We start from the raw sequence: 24,333 nt of genomic DNA, 5'->3' as shown, positions 1-24,333 counted from the left end.
TTCGAAATAGTGCCATGGGATCTTTTACATCCACCTGAGAGAGCAGACGGGGCCTCGGTTTAACATCTCATCCGAAAGACAGCACCTCTGACAGCATTGCACTGAAATGTCAGTCTAGCTTTATGTGCTCAAGTCCCTGAAGTGGGACTTGAACCCACAACCTTCTGATTCAGAGGCGAGTGTGGTGGAGGAGGAGGAGGAGATGATGATGAATTTCACACTCCCAGCCAGCAGCTCCGCAAGGTCGACCAGCAAGGCCATCTGCAGTGTTCCCCATTGAAAGTCAGCAGCCTTCCACCAGCCATGCTACAGCCACTGGTGTAGCACTGCATGACATCAGTAGGATAGGCAAAGGCACACACAAGACAATCACCAAAGGAATGCATAAGGGTGATGAGTTGATTTCTTGATGTCATATTGGATGGGTAGATGTATAAAGTTGGATTGGAAAGGTTGCTTTGTGATGGCTTTTAATTCAGCATTGTGGCCAAGAGGACGTTGTGATGGTCAGTAACAGAGGGAAGGTAAGGTGCTGGACAAATGTTGAAAGGGGAATTGGGGTTGTGGTCACTGGTACCGCAGTTGGATGATTCCATCCTGGATATCCCGGCCAGAAATTGGCTGTCTGGGTTGCATCCTTCCTTTCGCTTCCTTCTCTTCTGCTTCCTCCTCTTCTTTAAAATTATGAAAGGTTTTGATAGAGTAGACACAGAGAGAGTGTTTCCACTTGTGGGGAAGAGAAAAACTAGAGGCCATCAATATAAGATAGTCACCAAGAAATCAAATAAATAATTCAGAAGGAACTTCTTTACCCAGAGGGTGGTGAGAATGTGGAACTCACTACCAAAGAAGTGGTTGAGGTGAATAGTATAGATGTATTTAAGGGAGGTTAGATAAGCATATGAGGGAGAAGGGAATAGAGGATTATGCTGATAGAGTTAGCTGAGGAAAGACGGGAGGAGGCTCGGGTGGAGCATAAACGCCGGCATGGACTGGTTGGGCCGAATGGCCTGTTTCTGTGCTGTATATCATATCTAATCCTCCTCCTCTGCTTCCTCCTCTTCTGCGATTTTCTCTTCCCTTTGCGAGCGAATGCTGTAAATCTGAAATAAAAGCGTAAATTGCTGGAAATACTCAGCAGGTCACCCAGCACCTCGACCTGAGATGTGAACTCTGTTTCTCTCTCTCTCTACGGATGTTGCCTTACCTGCTGAGTATTTCCAGCATTTTCTTTCTTCTCAGAGGCCTTCCTTTACCATCTGAGGCCATGCAAGCATCCAGCAGCACTCCCTGCACACTTAAAAATCTTTTAACATTGTAATGAAATCTGTTTGTCTTGCCTGTATTCATTTTGCACTCATGTATATTACCCTCCCCCACACGGTGTATAGTTTCACTTCCTCTTTCCTGACTAACCTGGAAGGTTCCAGGTCTTGGCTCTTGGCTCCGCCCCTGAGTTCTCTTACTTAAAGATCTCAGGATCTGTGTGACTCATTCCTATGAGCCAGTCGGTATGTTGAGATGTTAGCTCTGATCTTAGTGATTAAAAGCCAACTTGTTAAAGTCTATGGCCTAGAAATTCACTAGCCTTAGCGCCGCTTTTGAGGCGCTAGAGGTACTAGCGCCAGAGTTATGGCCAGTTGAGAAATTCCCTGGGGCCCTAAAGCGGCGTTGCACCGGTAGCGCTGCGCCGGCACCGATGACGTCATCGGTGTGCGCAGCGTCCCGGTTGCCATGCCGACGGGCCCCAGAGCCGAAATTCAGTTGCGGCCGCCTCGCCCGTGGCAGCCGCAACTAAGACTCTGGCAACAGAGTCCAACATGTGTTTGCGCCGGCGCATTAAAGGCCCCGCGGCGGCCGGCCGCTTTCCCGCCGGCCGCCTGCCCGGAGCTCCCTCCCCGGACTTCTCTCCCCCCCCCCCCGGAACAGATGCAAGCCCGGCACTTGTTCGAGGTGCCGGGCTCATTTTTAAACAGATTTGCGCGGGCCGCGGCCGGGTGCAGGCAGCTCCTCCTTAACGGAAGGAGGAGGCCTGCACTTCCCCAGCCTGCCGCACCGCATCGGGTGCCGCAGCGCCGGAATTGCGGCGCTAAACGGCAGTTAGCGCCCTTTTCCAGGCGCTAAGACCCTTCAGTAGCGCCGGCAGCCGTTTGGGCGCGGCGCTACTGAATTTTTGGCGCGCGCAGGGGGACTTAGCGCCGGCACTAACTTCCGGCGCTAAAGCCCTGGCTAAGCCAAAACCCAATTTCTAGGCCTATAACTTCTAGTTTTGTGGTTATTGAAGGCACATCAATTTTAATCACTAAAGAATACTAGGATGGATCGACTCCTAAAACCAGAGCGTCTGGACTTGGATCCACATTCTGCTGAAGCATCAAATCAATTTGGACACTGGCTCAAATGCTTCGAACTCTTCGTGAGGGCCTCATCCGCTAGCGAGGTAGATAAACTGAGTCTACTGACTACTCGCGTTAGTCATCGGATTTATTCGTTCATCCGGGACGCCACCTCTTACACGGAGGCCATCACTATCCTGAAGGCCCAATACCAGAGGCCAGTAAACGAAGTGTACGTCAGACATCTGCTGGCTACACGCAGGCAGCGACCTGAGGAATCAATGGACGATTTCTTACAGGGCCTAAAGGACTTGGTCCGGGACTGTAACTGCAAGGCCGTGACGGCCAACGTGTACTCTGATGAATTGGTCCGCGATTCCTTCATCACGGGCCTCAAATCGAATTATATCCGGCAGAGACTGCTGGAGAAGGAGGTCCTGGACTTAAAAAAGGCAGTGGCCACTGCGCGATCGCTGGACGTGGCCCAGATAAACTCTGACTCTTATTCTTCCGGCCATGCGGCCCTCACCGCCTCGTGCGCACCGAGCGGGCCGCCATCTTGGAATCAGCCATCTTCCCCATCCAGGTCTCAGACCAGCTCTACACCACCGGAGTCCCCACACAGAAGTTCACCCAGGAGTCCTACTACAGCGGCAATGTCTCGAGGCCCGAAATGCTACTTCTGCGGCCAGGCCAAGCACCCCAGACAACGATGCCCAGCGAAGGATGCTACATGCTTCAAATGTAAGAAAAAGGGGCATTTTAGCAAAGTCTGCAGGGGGAATCCGATTTCCAACTCCGTCACCGCCTCGTGCGTGCTGTGCGGGCCGCCATCTTGGGATCCGCCATCTTTTCCCGACTCAACGGCCGCCCAGGGCCCAACAGTGGCTTCAATCACGGTGGATCAATCCAGGCCACACCCGTTGACAAAATCCATGATGGACATACAGGTAAACGGGAATTTAACAAAATGTTTAATTGACTGTGGGAGTACCGAGAGTTTTATCCACCCTAGCCTGGTACGGCGGCACTCATTAACGGTAACCCCTACTTGGAGCAGAATTGCTATGGCTGCTAAGCCCCACACTTCGGACATTTTGGGCTACTGTGTGGTAACACTGACTGTAAAAGGCACGGACTACAAGGATTTTAAACTCCTCGTGATGCCAGAACTCTGTGTTAATGTAATCTTGGGCCTGGACTTCCAGTGCCACCACAAAAGTGTCACGCTAGCATATGGCGGGTCCCAGCCGCCACTCACAGTCTGTGGCCTATCAACCTTAAAAATCAGCCCTCCCTCTTTATTCGCTAATCTCGCTCCGAACTGTAGGCCCATAGCGACCAAAAGTAGACGGTACAGTCTGGAAGACAGACACTTTATCAAGGCGGAAGTGGACAGACTCCTGCGGGAAGGCATTATTGAATGCAGTACCAGTCCGTGGCGTGCCCAAGTAGTCATAGTTAAAAATAGCGAAAAGAAACGGATGGTAATTGACTACAGCCAGACTGTTAATATTTATACCCAGCTGGACGCCTACCCTTTACCCCGCATATCAGAAATGGTCAACCAGATTGCGCAATACCGAGTCTTCTCGACTATCGACCTCAAATCTGCGTATCACCAGCTCCCCATTAGAATGGAGGACCGCCCATACACCGCCTTTGAGGCGAACGGACGCCTCTACCATTTTCTCAGAGTGCCCTTCGGGGTAACAAATGGGGTCTCGGTCTTCCAACGTGAGATGGACCGCATGGTTGACGAGAATAAACTACAAGCTACCTACCCCTATCTGGACAATGTCACTATCTGCGGGCACAACCAGCAAGACCACGATCTAAATCTTGCGAGATTTTAAAAAACTGCCCTAAAGCTGAATCTAACCTACAACGAAGACAAATGTGTCTTCAACACAACCCGTCTCTGTATCCTCGGCTGTGTGGTGGAAGATGGGGTAATTGGACCGGACCCTGACCGATTACGCCCCCTAAAGGAACTGCCCCTGCCACACAATCCCAAAGCTTTAAAAAGGTGCCTGGGATTTTTCTCGTATTACGCCCAATGGGTGCCCAATTACTCTGATAAGGCCCGACCCCTCATTAAATCGACGTCCTTCCCACTATCAGCTGAAGCTCGGGAGGTTTTCACCAGTATCAAACAGGACATTGAAAGGGCTGCACTGTGTGCAGTGGACGAAAGCATTCCCTTTCAAGTCGAAAGCGATGCGTCAGACTTTGCCTTAGCTGCGACCCTCAATCAGGCTGGGAGACCTGTGGCCTTCTTCTCCCGAACCCTTCAGGGACCTGAAATCAGGCACTCTTCTGTCGAGAAGGAGGCACAGGCTATAGTGGAGGCAGTGCGGCACTGGAGACACTACCTAGCCGGCAAACGTTTCACCCTGCTCACCGACCAGCGGTCGGTGGCTTTCATGTTTAATAACAAACAAAGGGGGAAAATCAAGAATGACAAAATACTCAGGTGGAGGATCGAACTATCCACGTTCGACTATGATATTATGTACAGGCCGGGAGCCCTTAATGAACCCCCAGATGCCCTATCACGGGGAATGTGGCCAGCATTCATACGGACAAATTACAGGGTCTCCACAACGACCTCTGTCACCCAGGGGTCACCCGACTATACCATTTTATAAAGTCCCGCAATCTGCCCCACTCCATCGAGGAGGTCAGGGCAATGACCAGAGCCTGCCGCATCTGTGCGGAATGCAAGCCTCGTTTCTACAGGCCTGACCGTGCACACCTTATCAAAGCCACACGGCCATTCGAGCGCCTAAGTCTGGACTTCAAGGGACCCCTTCCCTCTGCCGACCGTAACGTATACTTCCTCAATATCATCGATGAATATTCCCGCTTCCCCTTTGCCATTCCCTGCCCAGACATGACCAGTGCCACAGTCATCAAGTGTCTCGGTAATCTATTCTGCATGTTTGGCATGCCGAACTACATACACAGCGATAGGGGGACATCATTTATGAGTGACGAACTGCGCCAGTTCTTGCTCTCAAAGGGGATAGCCACTAGCAGAACCATTAGCTACAACCCCCGGGGTAATGGGCAAGTGGAAAGGGAGAATGCTACTGTTTGGAAGGCTGTCACGTTAGCCTTAAAGTCAAAAGGCCTTCCGACCTCCCGCTGGCAGGAAGTCCTCCCAGATGTGCTCCACTCCATACGGTCTCTGTTATGTACAGCCACTAACGCTACCCCTCATGAAAAGATGTTTGTTTTCCCCCGGAAATCCACCTCGGGCATATCTCTACCCGCGTGGCTGACGTCTCCGGGGACAGTACTATTGCGGAAGCACGTGAGAGGCCATAAAACGGACCCCCTTGTGGAAAAGGTACAGCTCCTCCATGCAAACCCTCAGTACGCCTATATCGAATACTCTGACGGGCGAGAGGACACTGTTTCCATAAAAGACCTCGCTCCCTCGGGGAGCGGAGAGAACGATGAGAGACTACCCGAGGAAGACCTACACCAAAAAGAGACAGGACGCCTAGAGGTATCAATACCCAACTTTAACCTGGAGGACACTGCAGATAACCTGGAAGACACTGCGGAGGCCCGGACAGCGGAGGAACTAGAATCCACTCCCCTAGAGGCACCCCAACCGGCTTTGCGCCGATCACTGAGAACCGCAAAACCTCCTGACAGACTCACTTATACCAACTTTTAAGAAACATCACCCCGATGGACTAAATCTAAAGAAGGGGTGAATGTAATGAAATCTGTTTGTCTTGTCTGTATTCGTTTTGCATTCATGTATATTACCCTCCCCCACACGGTGTATAGTTTCACTTCCTCTTTCCTGACTAACCTGGAAGGTTCCAGGTCTTGGCACTTGGCTCCGCCCCTGACTTCTCTTACTTAAAGATCTCAGGATCTGTATGACTCATTCCTGTGAGCCAGTCGGTGTGTTGAGATGTTAGCTCTGATCTTAGTGATTAAAAGCCAACTTGTTAAAGTCTATAACTTCTAGTTTTGTGGTTATTGAAGGCACATCAAACATGTATTGCACCAAGCCACTACTTCAATAAGAAAAATCCAGGCAAAAAGCTTAAATGCATACTTACCTGAAAGATATGTGTCCCTTTAAGAGGTGCTATAGCACCTCTGTCAGGCTGCTGAACGCTGGGTTTTCATGGCGAGCTTAGGATCCAGCGCGGAACTCTAGCAGAAGGGTGCTAGCGTGGTGGACGCCATTTTTAGACCGGGCTGCAGCGGTGACTCATGGCAGTACGTGGTGTTAGACCACCTCCTCATGGGAATTTTACACTAGTCAGTTAACATCACTGCAAAGCGGAAACTGCTTTGTAGCGATGCTAAAGTTGCAGTAGAAATGCAGCTTTAAAAAGAGAATATTTATTTGTTTTGAGTAGTTTTTAGCAGGAAGTGTCACAGCAAGAGGATTAAGTGTGTGTGGATATGACCCATCGGCTGCTGTGAGAGGGGCACATCATTCGGTCAATTGATTTTAGTAAAGAATTGGAAAAACAACTATTTGGTTGGTGTATATTTTTATTTATCCTAATCTGAAACCACTGCATCTGTACTAGTCTGAAAAAATTAAATGGTGCTCTTCAGATGCATATTTAGAAAAGCCTAAGGCCGAGAAATTGATTTGTCCTCGAAAACTGGCATGGGGATCGCGATGCGTGACCAACCCGCGCCCATCGGGAGGAATGCAGGCAGCACGTGAACTTCGTGCTGCCTGCTCATTACCAGGATTATGGCGTTCAGCCCAGCACTGGACACGCTGCTGAGTGGTTGAATGCTCAGCAGGGGGCCCAAGTTCATGTGAGGCTAGCACCACTTAAAGCTAGCCTGCACTACTTAAAGGCAGTTTGCACCAGTAGAAATTAATCAGCAACTAACCTGTAAGTAGGTGATGATCCCTTTAAATATGGCTGGTAAAAACATAGAAGATAGGAGCAGGAGTAGGCCATTCGGCCCCTCGAGCCTGCTCCGCCATTCAATGCAATCATGGCTGATCATCCAAATTCAGTACCCGGTCCCTGCCTTCTCCCCATATCCCTTGATCCCTTTAGCCTTAAGAAATATATCCAACTCCTTCTTGAATATATTTAATGAATTGGCCGCTACTGCCTTCTGTGGAAGAGAATTCCACAGGTTCACCACTCTCTGGGTGAAGAAATTCCTCCTCATCGCTGTCCTAAATGGCTTACCCCTTATCCTTAGACTGTGACCCCTGGTTCTGGACTCCCCTGCCATTGGGAACATCCTTCCTGCATCTAGTCTGTCTAGTCCTGTTAGAATTTTATAAGTTTCAATGAGATCCCCTCTCATTCTTCTAAACTCCAGCGAGTACAAGCCCAATCGACCCAATCTCTCCTCATATGTCATTCCTGCCATCCCAGGTATCAGCCTGGTGAATCTTTGCTGCACTCCTTCCATGGCAAGAACATCCTTCCTCAGATAAGGCGACCAAAACTGCACACAATACTCAAGGTGTGGTCTCACCAAGGCCCTGTACAACTGCTGCAAGACATCCTTGTTCCTGTACTCAAACCCTCTCGCTACGAAGGCCAACATACCATTTGCCTTCTTAAGGGGGGGTCCTTGCAGCTGCTGAACACATGTTCAGCTGTGCAAGGTTAACACAGGGGGTTAGTTCCATCATTGAGGACGAAAAATGCATTGCTGGCGTCAAATCGACGTTGCATGCTGATTGACGTCAGGATCTGCCTACTCCACATACTTCTGGCGCACGGTCCCAGCACTGATGCTAACGCCCTCACCAAGATGGTGTCCGGCATGGCATGCACCAAAATTGTGCACGTGCGGCGCGGATGCCATTTTCATCACAAAACGGCACCCGTCGCGCCAAAAAATCAGGCACTACGGAGCCGAATTTTTCACCCTAAAGATCTGCAGTGGATAACTTGAATCAGACAAAATCATGCTCATTATCGATTTTACCAGTGTACAAGTCTGTTTATTGTAAAATTCACAAGGGAATATGCTAGCTTCAGCAATATTTTATGATCATCAACTACAACTATAACATAAGTAATTTGAAGCTTTAGTTTTGTTTTAAATTACTTTATCATTCTGGAATTTCAGAAAGCTCACTGCAGTGGAACGCACTGCGTAGCCTTTTTGTTTGGAATGTTAAGCTGGTACAGACAGCAATCAAATCAATCCTTCTTTAAAGAAAAGTGACTTAAAATGAACGTTTACACAATTACTTCACATGATTGCGTCAGGGTAGGTTAATAGTTTAATTTCTTAATTTACAATTGCATTCATATAACTGTAGAATACAAGTAACCTGACATATGTGCACCATGTGGTTGGTCAGAAAATAACAAAAAGGTCTAAAGTCAGAGTACATTTAACCTTCTGAACAGTGTGATTGCTTGGAATAGGACAAAAGGAAGTGTTTGTTTTACAAACGAAGTTAATAAATATTTCCAGAAACCACTGATTGCGGAGGATGGGGAATCAAAACAGGGATAGAAACATATCCCATTGTTGAAGGATGAGGGTCAAAACAGAAAAACAGAAAAATAAGCTTGGATTAAAAAAAATTGACACTGAGCCAAAGAAGGAGATATTAGGATGGGTGACTAAAAGCTTGGTCAAAAAGGTAGGTTGTATGGAGCGCATTAAAGGAGGGGGCGAGAGAGGCGGAGAGGTTTAGGGAGAGAAATCTAGAGCAACCAGCTTAGACAGCTAAAGGCACGGCCACCAATGGTGGGCAAAGGAAGTGGGGGATGTATAAGAGGCCATACCGAGTTCTCAGAGGGCTGGAGGAGGTGACAGCGATAGGGAGGGACGAGGCCATGGAGATTCTTGAATATGAGGATGAGAGTTTTAAAATCAAGGCGTTGGTGGACCAGCAGCAAATGTAGGTCAGCAAGCACAGGAGTGAAGAAGAAGAAGAAGACTTGCATTTATATAGCGCCTTTCACGACCACCGGACGTCTCAAGGCGCTTTACAGCCAATTAAGTACTTTTTTTTGAAGTGTACTTACTGTTGCAATGTGGGAAACGCAGCAGCCGATTTGCGCACAGCAAGCTCGCACAAACAACAATGCGATAATGACCAGCTAATCTGTTTTTGTTATGTCGATTGAGGGATAAATATTGGCCAGAGCACCAGGGATAACTCCCCCTGCTCTTCTTCAAAATATTGGGCCAGTAATTCCGGTCCCAACGCGCGAGTACGGACGGGGTACTCACGCGTGGGCCCGATGGAAGTGCCGGTTTTCAGGGTGCACAGCGCATGCGCTGAAAACCGGCATTTCCTGTCCTCTGAACCAAGGGGTTAAGAGGCGGAACGCGTGCGACATATCAGGCAGCGCGTGCGCGCTGAATTTCCTTTTTTTTGTAAAGAGTTGCCCGTGTGTAAAGGCCTCCGGTTTTTACGCTTGAAAACACCAGACGTAAGTACTTAGTTTTACAGGTAAGTGGTCTATTAATACAATTTAGAATTTTTTTTCCATGGGTTTATTATTTTTAAAGAATTTACAGTAAGGTAAGTGTTTTTTTAGACCATATTTGTTAAAAAAAAAATTTTTTAATTTGATTAATTGTTTAAAATAGTTTCTTTTACAGTTATTCATAGTTCATTTATTTCGTGGGATTTTTTAAAACTTTTATTTGTAGTTTAAGTGCTGTTTTGGGCGCCCTGAGTTTTCATGAGTTTGACAGTTCTTACTATCAAACTCATGAATGAACTTTTGCAACCTCCCATTGGTTGCCCAGTGCCCACGTGATCCCAGCTGGCTCATCAAAATAACTACGTTTTAATTCTGTTTAAAACTACTTTACATTCTTCAAAATAATTTAAAAGTATTTAAAACTTTATAAAAGTTACCTAAAGATTAATAAAAATACAAAAAATTTCTTTAAAATGCTGCTCTGCGTGTAGAATTGCTTTGCAGCTTGTGTTAAAAATTGGGGGCGTGGCCTATGTTAAGGAGACCTCAAGGGGCGTGTCTAACTTAGACTCCGCGCTCGAGGCTTCGCGCTGGCTGCACTCCTGGGCGGCGTGACGTCAGACGCTGCCCGGGAGTAATCAACTGAAAACAGGAATTACAAGCGTCCCGGGAGCCGAACGGCAGGCGCGCCGGGTAAGTGCTCATCGGGGGCTTGCACGCGTGGCAAGCCCCCGAGCCTAATTTCTGGGTCATTGCCATGGGATCTTTTACGTCCACCTGAGAGAGCAGACGCAGCAGTTTAACTTCCCATCCGAAAGACGGCACCTCTGACAGTGCAGCACTCCCTTAGCACTGCATTGGAGTGTCAGCCTAGCTTTGTGTGTTCAAGTCTCGCGTGGGACCTGAACCCACAACCTTCTGAATCAGAGGCGAGTGTGCTACTAACTGAGCCACAGCTGACACTCGCATCGTGATGGGTGAATGGGGTTTTGTGCGAGTTAGGATACGGAAGCAGAATTTTGGATGAGCTCAAATTTATGGAGGTTGGAAGATGGGAGGCCGGATATGAGAGCATTGGAATAGTCGAGTCTGGAGGTAATGAAAGCATGGATAAGGGTTTCAACAGCAGATGGGCTGAAGCAGGTGCAGAGTTGTGCGATGTTATGGATGTGGAAGTAGGCAGTCATTGTGATGGAGAGGGTATGGGGTCGGAAGCTCAGCTCAGAGTCAAATAGGACGCCGAGGTTATGAACAGTCCAGTTCAGCCTCAGACAGTGACCAGGGAGAGGGATAGAGTCAGTGGCTAGGGAATGGAGTTCGTGGTGGGGACCAAAGACAATAACTTGGGTTTTCCCAATATTTAATTGGGGGAAACTGCAGCTTATCAATAACTGAATTTTAGACAAGCAGTGTACCAACACAAAGGCAGTAGCGGGGTTGAGAGAGGTGACAGTGAGGTAGAGCTGGGTGTCATTAGCGTACATTTGCAACCTGACCTCGTGTTTTCAGATGATGTCGCTGAGAGGCAGCATGTAGATGAGAAATAGGAGGGGGCCAAGGATAGATCCTTGGGTGACTCCAAAGGTAACGGTGCAGAGATGGGAAGAGAAGTCATTGTATGTAATTCCCTGGCTACGCCTGGATAGATAAGAATAGAACCAGGCGAGAGAAATCCCACTCAGCTGGCCAACAGAGGAGAGGCGTTGGGGGAGGATGGTGTGGTCATCCATGTCAAAGGCTGCAGACACGTCGAGAAGAATGAGAGGGGATAGTGCGTCACAGTCACAGTCACAGAGGTTGCCATTATTTTAATTTCCTTTGAATTGTTTGTATTACTTCCATTGTGGATTCCCATGACATGGGAAGGTCAAAATAAGAAAGAATTTAAATCAAGGAGCTTAAAATCTATCTATATATAATATATTGAAAACCTTGCACAGTTTCCATCCCAAAAACCTATTATTGCGACTTTTGAGAATGCTTTTCTGCCAACATTTCAAGTAAACCTTTCTAGTGGGAATCCACTATCTAACTGTCAACAATGGGCTTTCACAATTCAGGCCTCCATCCAGCAAGTGGCGCTGTGGCAGCTAATCTGCCCCTTTCCCGGCAGCTGTGACTCTCCTCTCTCCTGCTTCAAGTCTCTCCTTTTAAAGTTCGCAATTTTTGAAATGATTTTTTGTTACTGATTTTTAATATTGTATCTATATTTGTCCCCTTTATCTTTCCCCCTTTCATTTTTACCTGGGACTCTGATCTTCGCCAGGGTTCGCTCTTCAAATGCCATGGGCAATGCTCCTTTAAAGCATGTTTGTTTGTTTGTTTTGAATAATTTTTTGGCAGCCAGTGTCTCAGCAAGAGAATTGAGCATGCGTCCTTAGGACAAGTTGGCTACTGCGAGGTGGGCACGTCATTCGGTCAATTGATTATAGAACTGTCTTGAGGAAAGGTCATCGACCTGAAACGTTAACTCTGCTTCTCGCTCCACAGATGCTGTCTGACCTGCTGAGTATTTCCAGCATTTTCGGCTTTTATTTCAGATTTCCAACATCCGAAGAATTTTGGTTTTGTTTTAGTCTGTTGGTGTATATTTCTATTAATCCTAACCTGAAACTGATGCACCTGTATCAGCCTGAAAGGGTTAAGTGGTGCTGCAGAAATGCATATTTAGAACAGCCTAAAGTTTAACAGTGGATAACTTGAATTGGACAAAATCATGCTCATTATTGATTTCACCTGTTTACTAAAACATTCCCAAGAGACAATGCTAACTTCAGCAATGTTTCATGATCATCAATTACAATGAAAAGATTTATTAGTGGGAGAAAAATATCCAAGATGGATAGTAATAAAATGGAGGGGGAAAACTACAGGAATGTAAAACAGAAGAAAAAGGGGAGAAATTGAGAAGGGGTCGATTTTAACTCCCAGTGAAGGGGTGGGGTGATTCCAAAATGCACGCCCCGGCCCAGATTTCAGGCCTGGGGTATTTTAACTCCCGGGGCCCTCATCTGCATGCCGCCAGTCAGCTGACCACTCAAAATTGGGTGGGAAGTCGCAAATGGCCGGTAGGCAGACGGGCATGTTCAGGTGGCCAGATGCCACTGGCAGCAGCAAAGGAAGGCTTGCCCACAAGCAGGTAAGTGGCAGGGAGGGGGCTTTGGGAGGGTCCTGCAAGAGGGAAGATTGGGGGTGGGGAGGCTGTGACTTTGCTTGTAGGACCTGGAGGAACACTCCTGCTGCTCCTGGCCCCACAAAGGAAAGATTTAGACTTAACCTGGAGGGCTTCTTTATGCTTCCAACAGATACTGACCTGCTTCAGCCTGGAGAAAGGTTGAGGTGACTTTCCTGCTCAGACCCACTCGGTGTCCCATTGGAACCCAATAAGCATAAATTTATGAAGCTCCTCCCTGCAGTAAGCAGTTAAAATGGTGGCCAACAAGTTTCCAGCAGAAACGGGAGGTAAAGAACATGGGAACAGGAGGAAAATTCAGCCCCGCGAGCCTGTTCCACCATTCAATTAGATCATGGCTGATCTGTATCTTAACTCCATTTACCCGCCTTGGTTCAATAACCCTTAATATTCTTGCTTTAACAAAAATCTATCAATCTCGGTTTTGAAATGTTTAATTGATCCCCCCGTCTCAACAGCTTTGGAAGAGAGTGTTCCAGATTTCCACTACCCTTTGTGTGAAGAAGTGCTTCCTGACATCACCCCTGAACGGCCTAGCTCTAATTTTAAGGTTATTGCCCCTTGTTCTGGACTCCCCCACAAGAGGAAATAGTTTCTCTCTATCTATCAACTCCTTTAATAATCTTAAACAGCTCTATTAGATCACCCCTCAATCTTCTATACTCAAGGGAATACAAGCCTAGACTATGCAACCTGTCCTCATAATTAAACCCTTTTAGCCCCAGTATCATTCTGGCGATTCTGCACTGCACCCCCTCCAAGGCCAATATATCCTTCCTGAGGTGCGGTGTGGATGAACGCTCCATGTTTAAATGCTCCCCCCCCCCCTGCCCCGTTCTTGCTGGGCGGGTTGGATTAAAATTTCCCCAAAAAAGGAATTTCCCGTTAAGAAGAGTAAGGTATACAAAGAAATCAATCTCTTCTTCTTAGGCAGTCCCTCGGAACCGAGGATGACTTGCTTCCACATTAAAAATGAGTTCGCAGGTGACTGATGAGTCCAATGCGGGACCTACAGTCTCTGTCACAGGTGGGGCAGGCGGTGGTTGAAGGGGTGGGTGGGTGGGGTGCTTGGGTTGACGTGCGCTCCTTGCGCTGTTTGCGCTTGGCTTCCGCTTGCTCCCGGAGAAGAGACTCGAGGTGTCCGGCGCCTTCCCGGATGCTTCAATACTGCAGTAATCAACACTGCAGTAATAAAATACATGAACTGAGAAACAAAGAGAGAAATAAGGACCAGATTAGAACAGGGAAGAGGAGGAAGAGTCTTCAGGAAGAAAACACACTGAGCACTGGAGACAATCTAACATTCTTGGTGCAGAGTCAGTCTACAGGAAGGTGCTGCAATACTTACACCATGTGCTGCTCTGACAGAACACAGCCCCTATATTTTTTTTAAAAATCAGTAAAAAGGCGGATTTAACATATAATAATTTAGGAAGAATCCTGCAGCTTAAGTATCAATCAATTTATATTTTAAGTGACTGCTGTTTGTGTTCTTATCGTTGAGGTGTCCTGTTTTTTAAAATTAGATGTGATATTTCGAGTCTGTGTATTTCACTGCGCTTTGGCGATTGTTAACTTTTTAACCAATCAAAGTATTAGCCAACCCTCAGAGCCCCAGGATTGGCCGAAAGTTTTAAGCTGTCCCCCACTCCTCTCACGCCTGGTGGAAGAAGTCAAATATCCCGATATCAGCGGCTGAAGGGCTCCTTTCACAGCCTTAGAAGGCGATTCCTCCTGCCGAGGAACTGATGCTGGTCTGGTCAATGTCGGTGTAGCCGAGGAGATTCATCTTGTGACAATTATGAGGCTGCGGGCAGTTCTCTTTCTCTGTGCGGCTGTGAGCGCGTTAGGAAGTAAGTGTGCATCTGTGTCGCTGTCGATTTATGTAATTGGTGGGGGGAGAGAGGGAAAACAAATCCCCATCCTGTGTATGCCGATTGTCTAAGAGTTTATGTACTTTCCCATCCAATATTGCTCGATAGGCTGCAGTTCATTGCGAGCAGATTTTTTTAATGCAAATTTAATGTGGTTACTGAATAAATGAAGGGCTGCATCCCCACAGTGCTTGTCTCTGCGTGACTTGTAGGAACTCGCCTGTAAACCATGCCTGTGTGTGTGTGTGTGTGTGCAGTGATTTGTTAGAAGGTGATTGAATTGCTGGTCTGCGGGAGGCAGGTTCTTTCTAACGATTTGCAATAAATAGTGGCGTTTTAGGAAAGTTCTGTAATTAATTCCCTTTTTAATGTAAGTAATTCGGAATTCACATACAAGCGCATTTGGGACAGCTCCAGCCCACAGAGTTTCTCCAGTTAGTTTCTGAATCCGAGGAAAGGTTTAAATGTTGTTTGATTTACGTGTGCTGGGTATTGTCGGGGATGAAGTGGTGCGTTGTTCCTCGGATACCCAAAGCGAGCTGGCAGGCGGTTTCTTTTCCAAGGAAGGCTGGGAGGGAGATCTAATCTTCGCCTTTTTTTTTGCACCGTGCGAGCGAGCGGCTTGTTGTGCAGGAGCGGCAGGCTGAACCGCCGGACCTGCCCTGTCTGTCTGGACTCTCGGCTCCTCGTTAAAACAGTGACCGCTTCATCTGCAGAACTTTCCCAGGGCGGAAGGTTAGCCCCGAGTCCTCACTGGTCCCAAGAGCCGCGTATATTCTGAGATGATGGGTCATACTAAACCTTATTTCACACCAATGCACACTTTTTAAATTAGAATTTCCAGCTTTAAAAATGTGTTAATGGACAAGAGCGTCATTTAATGCAGTTGATTTATGTCTCTCTCTCTCGCTGTCTTTTACTCCTCCAGGAATTCTAGCGAAGCCTCGGCCAGGTAATCCCTGCGTGACCACTTGCACGGGTAAGCACTTTTTTTGTAAAATATATGAATTTGTACATCAATTGGGCAATCCAGTCAAAACTGAACTGCAATCTCCGTGGAGCTATTTTTTAAAATAATTGTTGAGGGCTCAGTGCTGTTTTGTAAAGCAATACTCTCGGTGAACGAAAGTGACCTCCAGACAAGGTCCAAGTTCAAACCCTGCTGATCATCGCTGGGATCGGGAGCAGTTATCCTCCACATTACTGGAAGTGTAACAACTGCCGCTGACACGCGTTAAATGCTGGAAAGCACTCGTTTCTTCCCCGCCGCCATGGGACGGGACAGGCTCGGCGCTCTGCCCACCCGTATAGACCAGCAGTGTGGTTTCTGCATTACAGAAAGGTCCGCAGCCAAAAGGAAATTGGTCACTATGTAACCGTTTCTGCACAATTATTTTACTGTTGCTGGAATTCAGCCCCTGCAGTACAAATAGATTGAATTCACAGCAGTAAGCACTCCAAGTAAAAGGAATTCCTTAATGTAAATTGGCGTATGCTTATACTTATCCTCAATTATCATTCATCATTATTATCATCACTCCAGCTCGGTGTAGTGCCATGTTCTGCACGTCCCATCAGGACCTAGGATAATAACATTATTATAAATAATGAATATGGGTTGTCTTGCCTGAAACATAAATGGAATAACCTTTGTCTGTCATACTTGTGTCTTTTGCCTGCGTCTCATTTTAAGTGCTCTTTCTGATCTATTCAATATTCTGCAGGATCCCCTAAATTGCAAGACCAGTTGCTCGGCCTAATGCACTGCTCGACTGTGTATATACTGTGGTCCCCATTCTAAGTCTTATCAACTAATAATACCCAGTAATCAGTCTGTGCTGCGTATTGTCCATTTATAGGATACAGACTATTGGCCAAAGTGACTAACTGCAACCCCTGGATTTCTTTATTTGCCACAGTTTTTTGTGATACTGTAGACCGATCACAAAGCGATGTTGGATAGTAATTCTCCCAACAAAATAAAAGTGAAAATGAGAAGTAGGCAAGAAACTGTAAGTGAGCTGCAAAGTAGAACTTCAAAAAAAAATCCTCACAGCTACATGGGGTGTAAGCAGGATGAGCAATGGAAAGAAACTTTATGGGACTGATTCCACAATCCGGTGCTTTCAGTGTGATTTCCTGATGTGCGTCCTCTGAGCTCCACTACTTGTTGGGACTATCCTATCCCGGAATTAGACCTTCTGTGAATCTCTAGAATTCGAAGGCATTTAAGCACCAGTTATATTTTACATCTGACCAGCCCTTTTCCCCCAAAGAAAATCTATATGTCCAGCACTAGGCCAGAAGCTACTTCTCACTTTACTAGTGGGCAAATGTGTAATGTGTGCACGTGGATTTCTCTGTCTGCTATCTTAACGGAAGCTTATTCCATGTTATTTAAATGGTTTAACACTTCCATCAAAATACTGGATGTGTTGTCTCCATCCACTAATATTGGCAACAGTCATTTCTGGCATGTGTTTTTTTAAGACTCTTTTTGAAGCTAAATACAAGATGCCTTGGTACTTCAGAAAAGACTTTATTATTAGCCATAGTTCTAACATAAGCAGTTCATTTACACTTCCTTGATTTTTTATGTTTCATTTATTGTTATGCAATATTTAGAATACCACTTTAAAACGAACTAAAATTTAGATGTTCCCTTAGGTACCAATCAACTGAATTACCAGAAAGGTTTCCGATATATCTACAAGTACACAACTGCTGCAAATACCTACTTGCAAGGAAGTTCACGTGAGAGCAGTGGGCTAGCGGTAGAATGTTTAGTGAATATTGATGTTCTGGACAAGTGTCACCTCATTTTAACGGTAGGTATCCTTTTAACTTTTTTTTACTGTTTCTAAATATCATCAGGTACAATACAATGTAGGCAGACCATATTGTGCATGACTAGTAATGTTGTAACTCTGTTCTGGTGATCCATAGGTGACTGATTTAGCTAGTGCCTAAGTTGCCCACATTTTCATAATACTAGTTGATTGATTTAAATTTTAATTTGGTCAACAAACTTAAACCTGCATTTGTGGTTGCCTAATCTGCATGTGGTTTGTCACCAGAACTATTTTTTTTCCCCCATCAATAAGTTTTCTTTTTTTAATTGCCAGTATTACATCACCGCAAAGGAGAAATGTTCAGGGCCACGGGGAAAGAGCAGGGGAGTGGGACTAATTGGGTAGCTCTTCAAAGAGCTGGCACAGACACGATGGGCCGAATGGCCGCCTTCTGTGCTGAAAGGTTCTATGATGCATACGTTTCTTGAGTTCTTTACAACTCTGCAGACTTTCCTTTTCCAGAAATGCTTTGTGGGACACAGGGGGCGTGGCCTCCCCACTCTTCGGTGTTCCTCCTTCGCTGACCTCTGACACTTGACGTAAGGCTGGCAGCTCAGTGAGATGAGGCGTAGCAGCCTCCAGAAGGGCGCTAGTGGGCCCTACTGACTGAGTCATCCAGGCTAGGGAAGCTGCCTGAACCTCAGATTAAGTACTTTTATAATAAAAAAAATATTGGGCCGTCTGACAGTCTGTGATCTTGTATGAAGCCTTAATCTGTCCTACATATTTCTCATGAGCAAAATCCAGCCTGTTCATTTTCCAATTACTCTTTGGACCTCTGAAAGACCCAATATGTTGTGACAACCTGAAGAACCAACTTAAGAGCCACTGATATCAGCAAGGTCCCTTGGTGGTTTTCAGCCTCACTAGGATCCCCCTCATGTGGATCGATACCACAATCTGCATACGGATGATTCTTTACTGTAGCCTATTGAGTTTTTGCCAATTCAATGTAATGTTCTCTCGTGACCCAAAGATGTGTCATGGGTTTGTTGGAGACCACAGTACTTGTTAGTCATTGGCACTAGCCCAGAGAAATTCTTTTGGCAATGGTTGATGACTGATTTCAGGCAATGGGGGGGGAAACAGTTTAGGATGATTTTTTGTAATTGTAAGTCCTTGCAGAGGAATGCAACCACTGATCCCACTTCATTTCCTGATCTTGCTTCATCTCCCTAATGACCCTCCTGGCTTCATGATGTGCTGCATCATAATTTTTATATTTGTAGCAGCTTTTATTTGCTCTTTTTCAAAAAAAAATTCAAGTACCACTCTTGAAGCCCTCTGCTCTTGCCTCAAGAGTGGCACTTGAAGTTTATTTTTGAAAACTGTCCTTCCCTTTGCAATTATCTTAACAAGATCCTGCTTAGTGGATGAGTGGCTCGCAGGATCTAGCTGTAGTTTGTTTGACATTTTGGCTGCCAAGGCAAGAAAATCATTGGGCACATCATCTGCCATCAAGTTCATCGACCCAGTCTCGGTGTTTGTCAATATTCTTCTTTTTGACTGAGCTTTTGGCTCAACCACCCATAAGAGGTCATCAGGGGCTAAAAGTGGCAGTTGCCCTTTCCTATGAGGCCAGCGTCTTGCCCAATACAGTTAAGAGCTGCCCTTTTGACAAAGAAGGTAACCTGCCAGTGGGCCAAAGTTTCCCAGCAGCGTTGAATAATGCAACTGGGCAAACAAAGGACGCTTAGTATAACTGGAACAAAAGATTATAATTTAATCTTGATTGCATTTTGGACATTGTTGGAACTTTGCGAGTTTTTAACCTCGCCTGACATGTCTGATTGAATTACGTTTTGCAAACCACTGCCATCTGTTATCCTATGTACAGCACATGAGTGATTGAATGAATGAGTTACATTCTTATCTCTGATGATGATCAATGATAAAATCCAGTTCAATTCAATGCAGTCGCTCATCAATGATCAGAGTAAGACCTGTTGAATAAAACATTCATTTCCTACTCTTTTTCATATTTAAGGTAAACTGCAAATAGTTGTGTGTATGTGGTGGATTTATCTTTTGTACAGCACATGAATATGATGGGGTTTCACTTACTGCCATTTCTTTTGTTGTCATTTGTTTCTATTGTTTCATTGTTTTTTGTTTACTAGATCCCAGCGTCACCTTTTCTTGTCTGTTTCCATCTGCCAATATATGTTTGCACAATATTTTCCTGTCTTGCCAATCTGAAGAAAGATATTTAAAGCTGTCACAAAACCGATGGTATAATTTTAACAGGATTTTGATTACAATAGCAATATCCTTCTGATATACAACACAGTACTGTACCAAGTAAAACATATGCAAGAGTTTAGATAAGGAATTTCTATAGTTTGGTTTCAAACTGATATCCACAGTTGTTGGATGTTTATATGTTGCAATTATTAAGTGACTTTGCTTGGAGATTTGTGCAGATTGCATTTGCCTGGGAGTTTGGCAGTGGATAGCTCTTCGCAAGGATAGTGGCAGAGCTGGAGTGATCATAGGGGGAGTAGCTGTTGTTTGAGAGGAATGTGAGTATGGTGATGGTGTAGACAACAGAATTTCTGTTCATGGTGCAGGAACGGATATGAGAAAATAGCTTTACACAGTACCTGATTTTTATTTTCCATTGAGTCAATGGAAATTAAAATCGGGTGACTGTTCTGATCACATCAGTTTCCCACTGGGTGGGTGAGTTTAAAATTTCCCTAAGTGAATTAATGTTACCTCACTACTGAAGCATTCCATCATGGCTTAAATATCTCATTCCTAGGCTAGCCCAATACCTCTCAGTTTAACTGAATAAGTGAGCCATTCAAGGTCTTGCATTTGATTCCCTGATCTCAGTTGAGCGATGGTATAGACACAGCTGTTGGCCTCAGCACTCCTGGGTCAGGGAGGGGAAAAATAGACCAGGGCTCGCTCTTCCGATCACTATTCAGCTACTCTTGCTGGAAGTGCACATGTGTGGACACTGGCCAACTTCTGGCTTGGACTTGGCTGTGATGCTCCCCATGCGAGAATATCTCAATGGCACTCGTGGGCAAGGTTTACATTGAATTAGTGGCCACTGGATGAGGTACTGAAGGCCCATGGAATTGTGCCCCAACAAGATTAATTAAAAATGTCCTAGTAAAGGATCCCGTTGGAATGAGTGACCATAACATGGTTGAATTCCATATTCAATTAGAGGGTGAGAAGGTTGGATCTCAAACAAGCGTGCTAAGCTTGAATAAAGGAGACTATGAAGGTATGAGAGCGGAATTGAGTAGAGTGGATTGGGAAAATAGATTAAAGGGTAAGACGATACATGATCAGTGGTGTACATTTAAGGAGTTATTTTACAACTTCCAAAAAATATATATTCCACTGAGAAGAAAAGGGTGTAAAAAAAAAGACAGCCATCCGTGGCTAAGCAAAGAAATTAAGGATAGTATTCGACCAAAAACAAGGGCATATAAGGTAGCCAAATCTAGTGGGAGGATAGAGGATTGGGAAAACTTTAAAAGACAGCAAATAATAACAAAAAGATTGATTAAGAAAGGGAAGATAGATTATGAAAGTAAATTAGCAAAAAATATAAAAACAGATAGTAAGAGTTTTTAGTTATATAAAAAGAAAAAGGGTGGCTAAAGTAAATGTTGGTCCCTTAGAGGATGAGACCGGGAAATTAATGGTGGGAAATATGGAGATGGCAAAAACACTGAATGAATATTTTGTATCAGTCTTTACAGTAGAAGACACTAAGAATATCCCAACACTGGACAAACAGGGGTCTATAGGGGGGGAGGAGCTAAACACGATCAAAATCACTAAGGATGTGGTACTCGGTAAAATAATGGGACTCAAGGCGGATAAATCACCTGGACCTGATGGCTTGAGTCATAGAGTAATACAGCACGGATAGAGGCCCTTCGGCCCATCCTAGGGTCTTGAGGGAAGTGGCGGTAGGGATTGTGGATGCATTGGTAATAATTTTCCAAAACTCCCTGGACTCGGCAAAGGTCCCGGCAGACTGGAAAACTGCTAATGTAACACCCTTATTTAAAAAGGGCAGTAGACAGAAGGCTGGAAACTATAGACCGGTTAGCCTAACATCTGTGGTAGGTAAAATTTTGGAGTCCATTATTAAGGAGACAGTAACAGGACATTTGGATAATCATAATTTAATAGGACAAAGTCAGCATGGTTTTATGAAGGGGAAGTCATGTTTGACAAATTTGCTGGAGTTCTTTGAGGAAGTAACATATAGGGTGGATAAAGGGGAACCAGTGGACGTAGTGTATTTAGACTTCCAAAAGGCATTTGACAAGGTGCCACATGAGATTATTGCTTAAGATAAAAAATCACGGGATTGGGGGTAATATTCTGGCATGGATAGAGGATTGGTTATCTAACAGAAGGCAGAGAGTTGGGATAAATGGTTCATTCTCAGACTGGCAATCAGTAACTAATGGTGTTCCGCAGGGGTCAGTGCTGGGTCCCCAACTCTTTACAATCTATATTAACGATTTGGAGGAGGGGACCGAGTGTAACGTATCAAAGTTTGCAGATGATACTAAGATGGGAGGGAAAGTAGTGAGTGAGGAGGACATAAAAAACCTGCAAGGGGACATAGACAGGCTAAGTAAGTGGGCAGAGATTTGGCAGATGGAATACAATACTGGAAAGTGTGAGGTTATGCACTTTGGCAGGAAAAATCGTAGAGCAAGTTATTATCTTAATGGCAAGAAACTGGAAAGTACTGAAGTACAAAGGGATCTGGGGGTCCTGGTGCACGAAACTCAAAAGGTTAGTATGCAGGTGCAGCAAGTGATTAAGAAGGCCAATGGAATGTTGGCTTTCATTGCTAGGGGGATAGAATATAAAAATAGGAAGGTATTGGCGAGACCGCACCTGGAATACTGCATACGGTTTTGGTGTCCATAGTTAAGAAAAGACATACTTGCTCTCGAGTCAGTACAAAGAAGGTTCACTCGGTTAATCCCGGGGATGAGGGGATGGACATATGAGGAGAGGTTGAGTAGATTGGGACTCTACTCATTGGCGTTCAGAAGAATGAGAGGCGATCTTATTGAAACATATAAGATTGTGAAGGGGTTGGATCGGGTGGATGCGGGGAGGATGTTCCCAATGATGGGTGAAACTAGAACTAGGGGGCATAGTCTTAGAATAAGGGGCTGCTCTTTCAAAACTGAGATGAGGAGGAACTACTTCACTCAGAGGGTGGTAAGTCCATGGAATATGCTGCCCCAAAAAGCTGTAGAAGCTACATCATTACATAAATTTAAAACAGAAATAGACAGTTTCTTAGAAGTAAAGGGAATTAAGGGTTACGGGGAGCGGGCAGGAATTTGGACATGAGTCTAGGTTCGGATCGGACATGGCCCTGTGGGTAGCCTGATCGTGCTCCTATTTCGTGTGTCTAATTCTGTTAGATTCAGGAGATGGTTCTGTGATAGTAGATTGGCAGTTAGGATCAGATCAGCCATGATCTTATTGAATGGCGGAGCAGGCTCGAGGGGCCGATTGGCCTACTCCTGCTCCTATTTCTTATGTTCTTATGTTTAAAGGCTTTCAGAAATGAGGGGCAAAACATTGATTTTAAGAAAAAGAAAAATATCTCATTCCTGGCTCTTCCACTTTGTCCCTCTGAGAAAGGTGACACCTCATTACTATCAAACTCTGAGTGTATTTAACTCTTTAGGGCTGAAAAATGGACAGCGATGATGGCAATAAGTGGAATCCATGTTCTCAAACTGACAGATGTGAAGAGCTGACTATTAAATATTGACCTTCAGGACAGAGACTTTGCAGTACCTTCAATTCTAAATTGTCAATTTATGCTTTCAGCTAAGAAATACGCAGATTAAAGGATCAATGTCGAACAAGGAGGAGCTTCTCCCAAGTCAGGAAAAGCTAAGGTACTGTACCTGTTCAAAAATGTAGGCTTTTTTTTTAAACTTCAGCAATTCAATTTTGATGATTGCTTAACCTTTTAAATAGCTCGTTACAGGCCTGCTAAGAGGTAGTGGCCCTTTTCATTCTGAAGATGAGGGTAAATTCACTGGTCCCGAGCTCCCAGCATGCAGCTGCACTCGGGTCATGGGTCAGAGAACTGGGGCTACAGTGTTGTCCTATCTTTGACCTTCACTCCTTTTAAAGTACAGCTCTTCTCTGGGAGCACAGGACTGCTGAATTTGCCCTTAAACACCAGAATGCCATGAAATAAATTATTTTGATTTTTGCACTTCAAAATAAACAGCCACAAATCATGTACTGAATAGTGTATGCACTATGTGAACTGCTATTTGTCGATGGAGAGATCTGTTGCTATCCTATCTATATACATGCCAACAGGTCAAGAGTCTCTTAAGGCCAAGAAAAGGTCAATTCCAGTTACAGGATAAAAACCCTTGTTCCATCAGTTCTGTTTAAAAATAAGAAAGACTTGCATTTATATAGCGCCTTTCACGACCACCGGACGTCCCAAAGTGCTTTACAGCCAATGAAGTACCTTTTGAAGTGTACTCATTGTTATGTAGGAAACGCAGCAGCCAATTTGCACACAGCAAGCTCCCACAAACAGCAATGTGGTAATGACCAGATAATCTGTTTTAGTGATGTTAATTGAGAGATAAATATTGGCCAGGACACTGGGGATAT

The 24,333-nt window shown here is 45.3% G+C and overlaps 1 protein-coding gene across 1 annotated transcript in view; it reads left to right on the top strand.

The window, feature by feature from the left end:
* Positions 1-14,623: 14,623 nt before the first annotated feature.
* Positions 14,624-24,333, top strand: part of apoltp (apolipoprotein lipid transfer particle homolog) — a 433,926-nt gene continuing 424,216 nt past the window's right edge. Inside the window, exons 1-4 of the mRNA XM_086000433.1 lie at positions 14,624-14,803; positions 15,753-15,803; positions 17,492-17,652; positions 23,521-23,591. Of these exons, the coding sequence (XP_085856559.1) occupies positions 14,752-14,803; positions 15,753-15,803; positions 17,492-17,652; positions 23,521-23,591 (335 nt within the window). The 5' untranslated portion in view covers positions 14,624-14,751. The remainder of the gene's footprint in view (positions 14,804-15,752; positions 15,804-17,491; positions 17,653-23,520; positions 23,592-24,333) is intronic.

The sequence above is a fragment of the Somniosus microcephalus genome, chromosome 11, assembly GCF_052327205.1.
Source record: "Somniosus microcephalus isolate GS21.2 chromosome 11, FLI_Smic_1.0, whole genome shotgun sequence".
Classification (NCBI taxonomy): Eukaryota; Metazoa; Chordata; class Chondrichthyes; order Squaliformes; family Somniosidae; genus Somniosus; species Somniosus microcephalus.
This window is presented reverse-complemented; position numbering and strand designations above follow the sequence as displayed.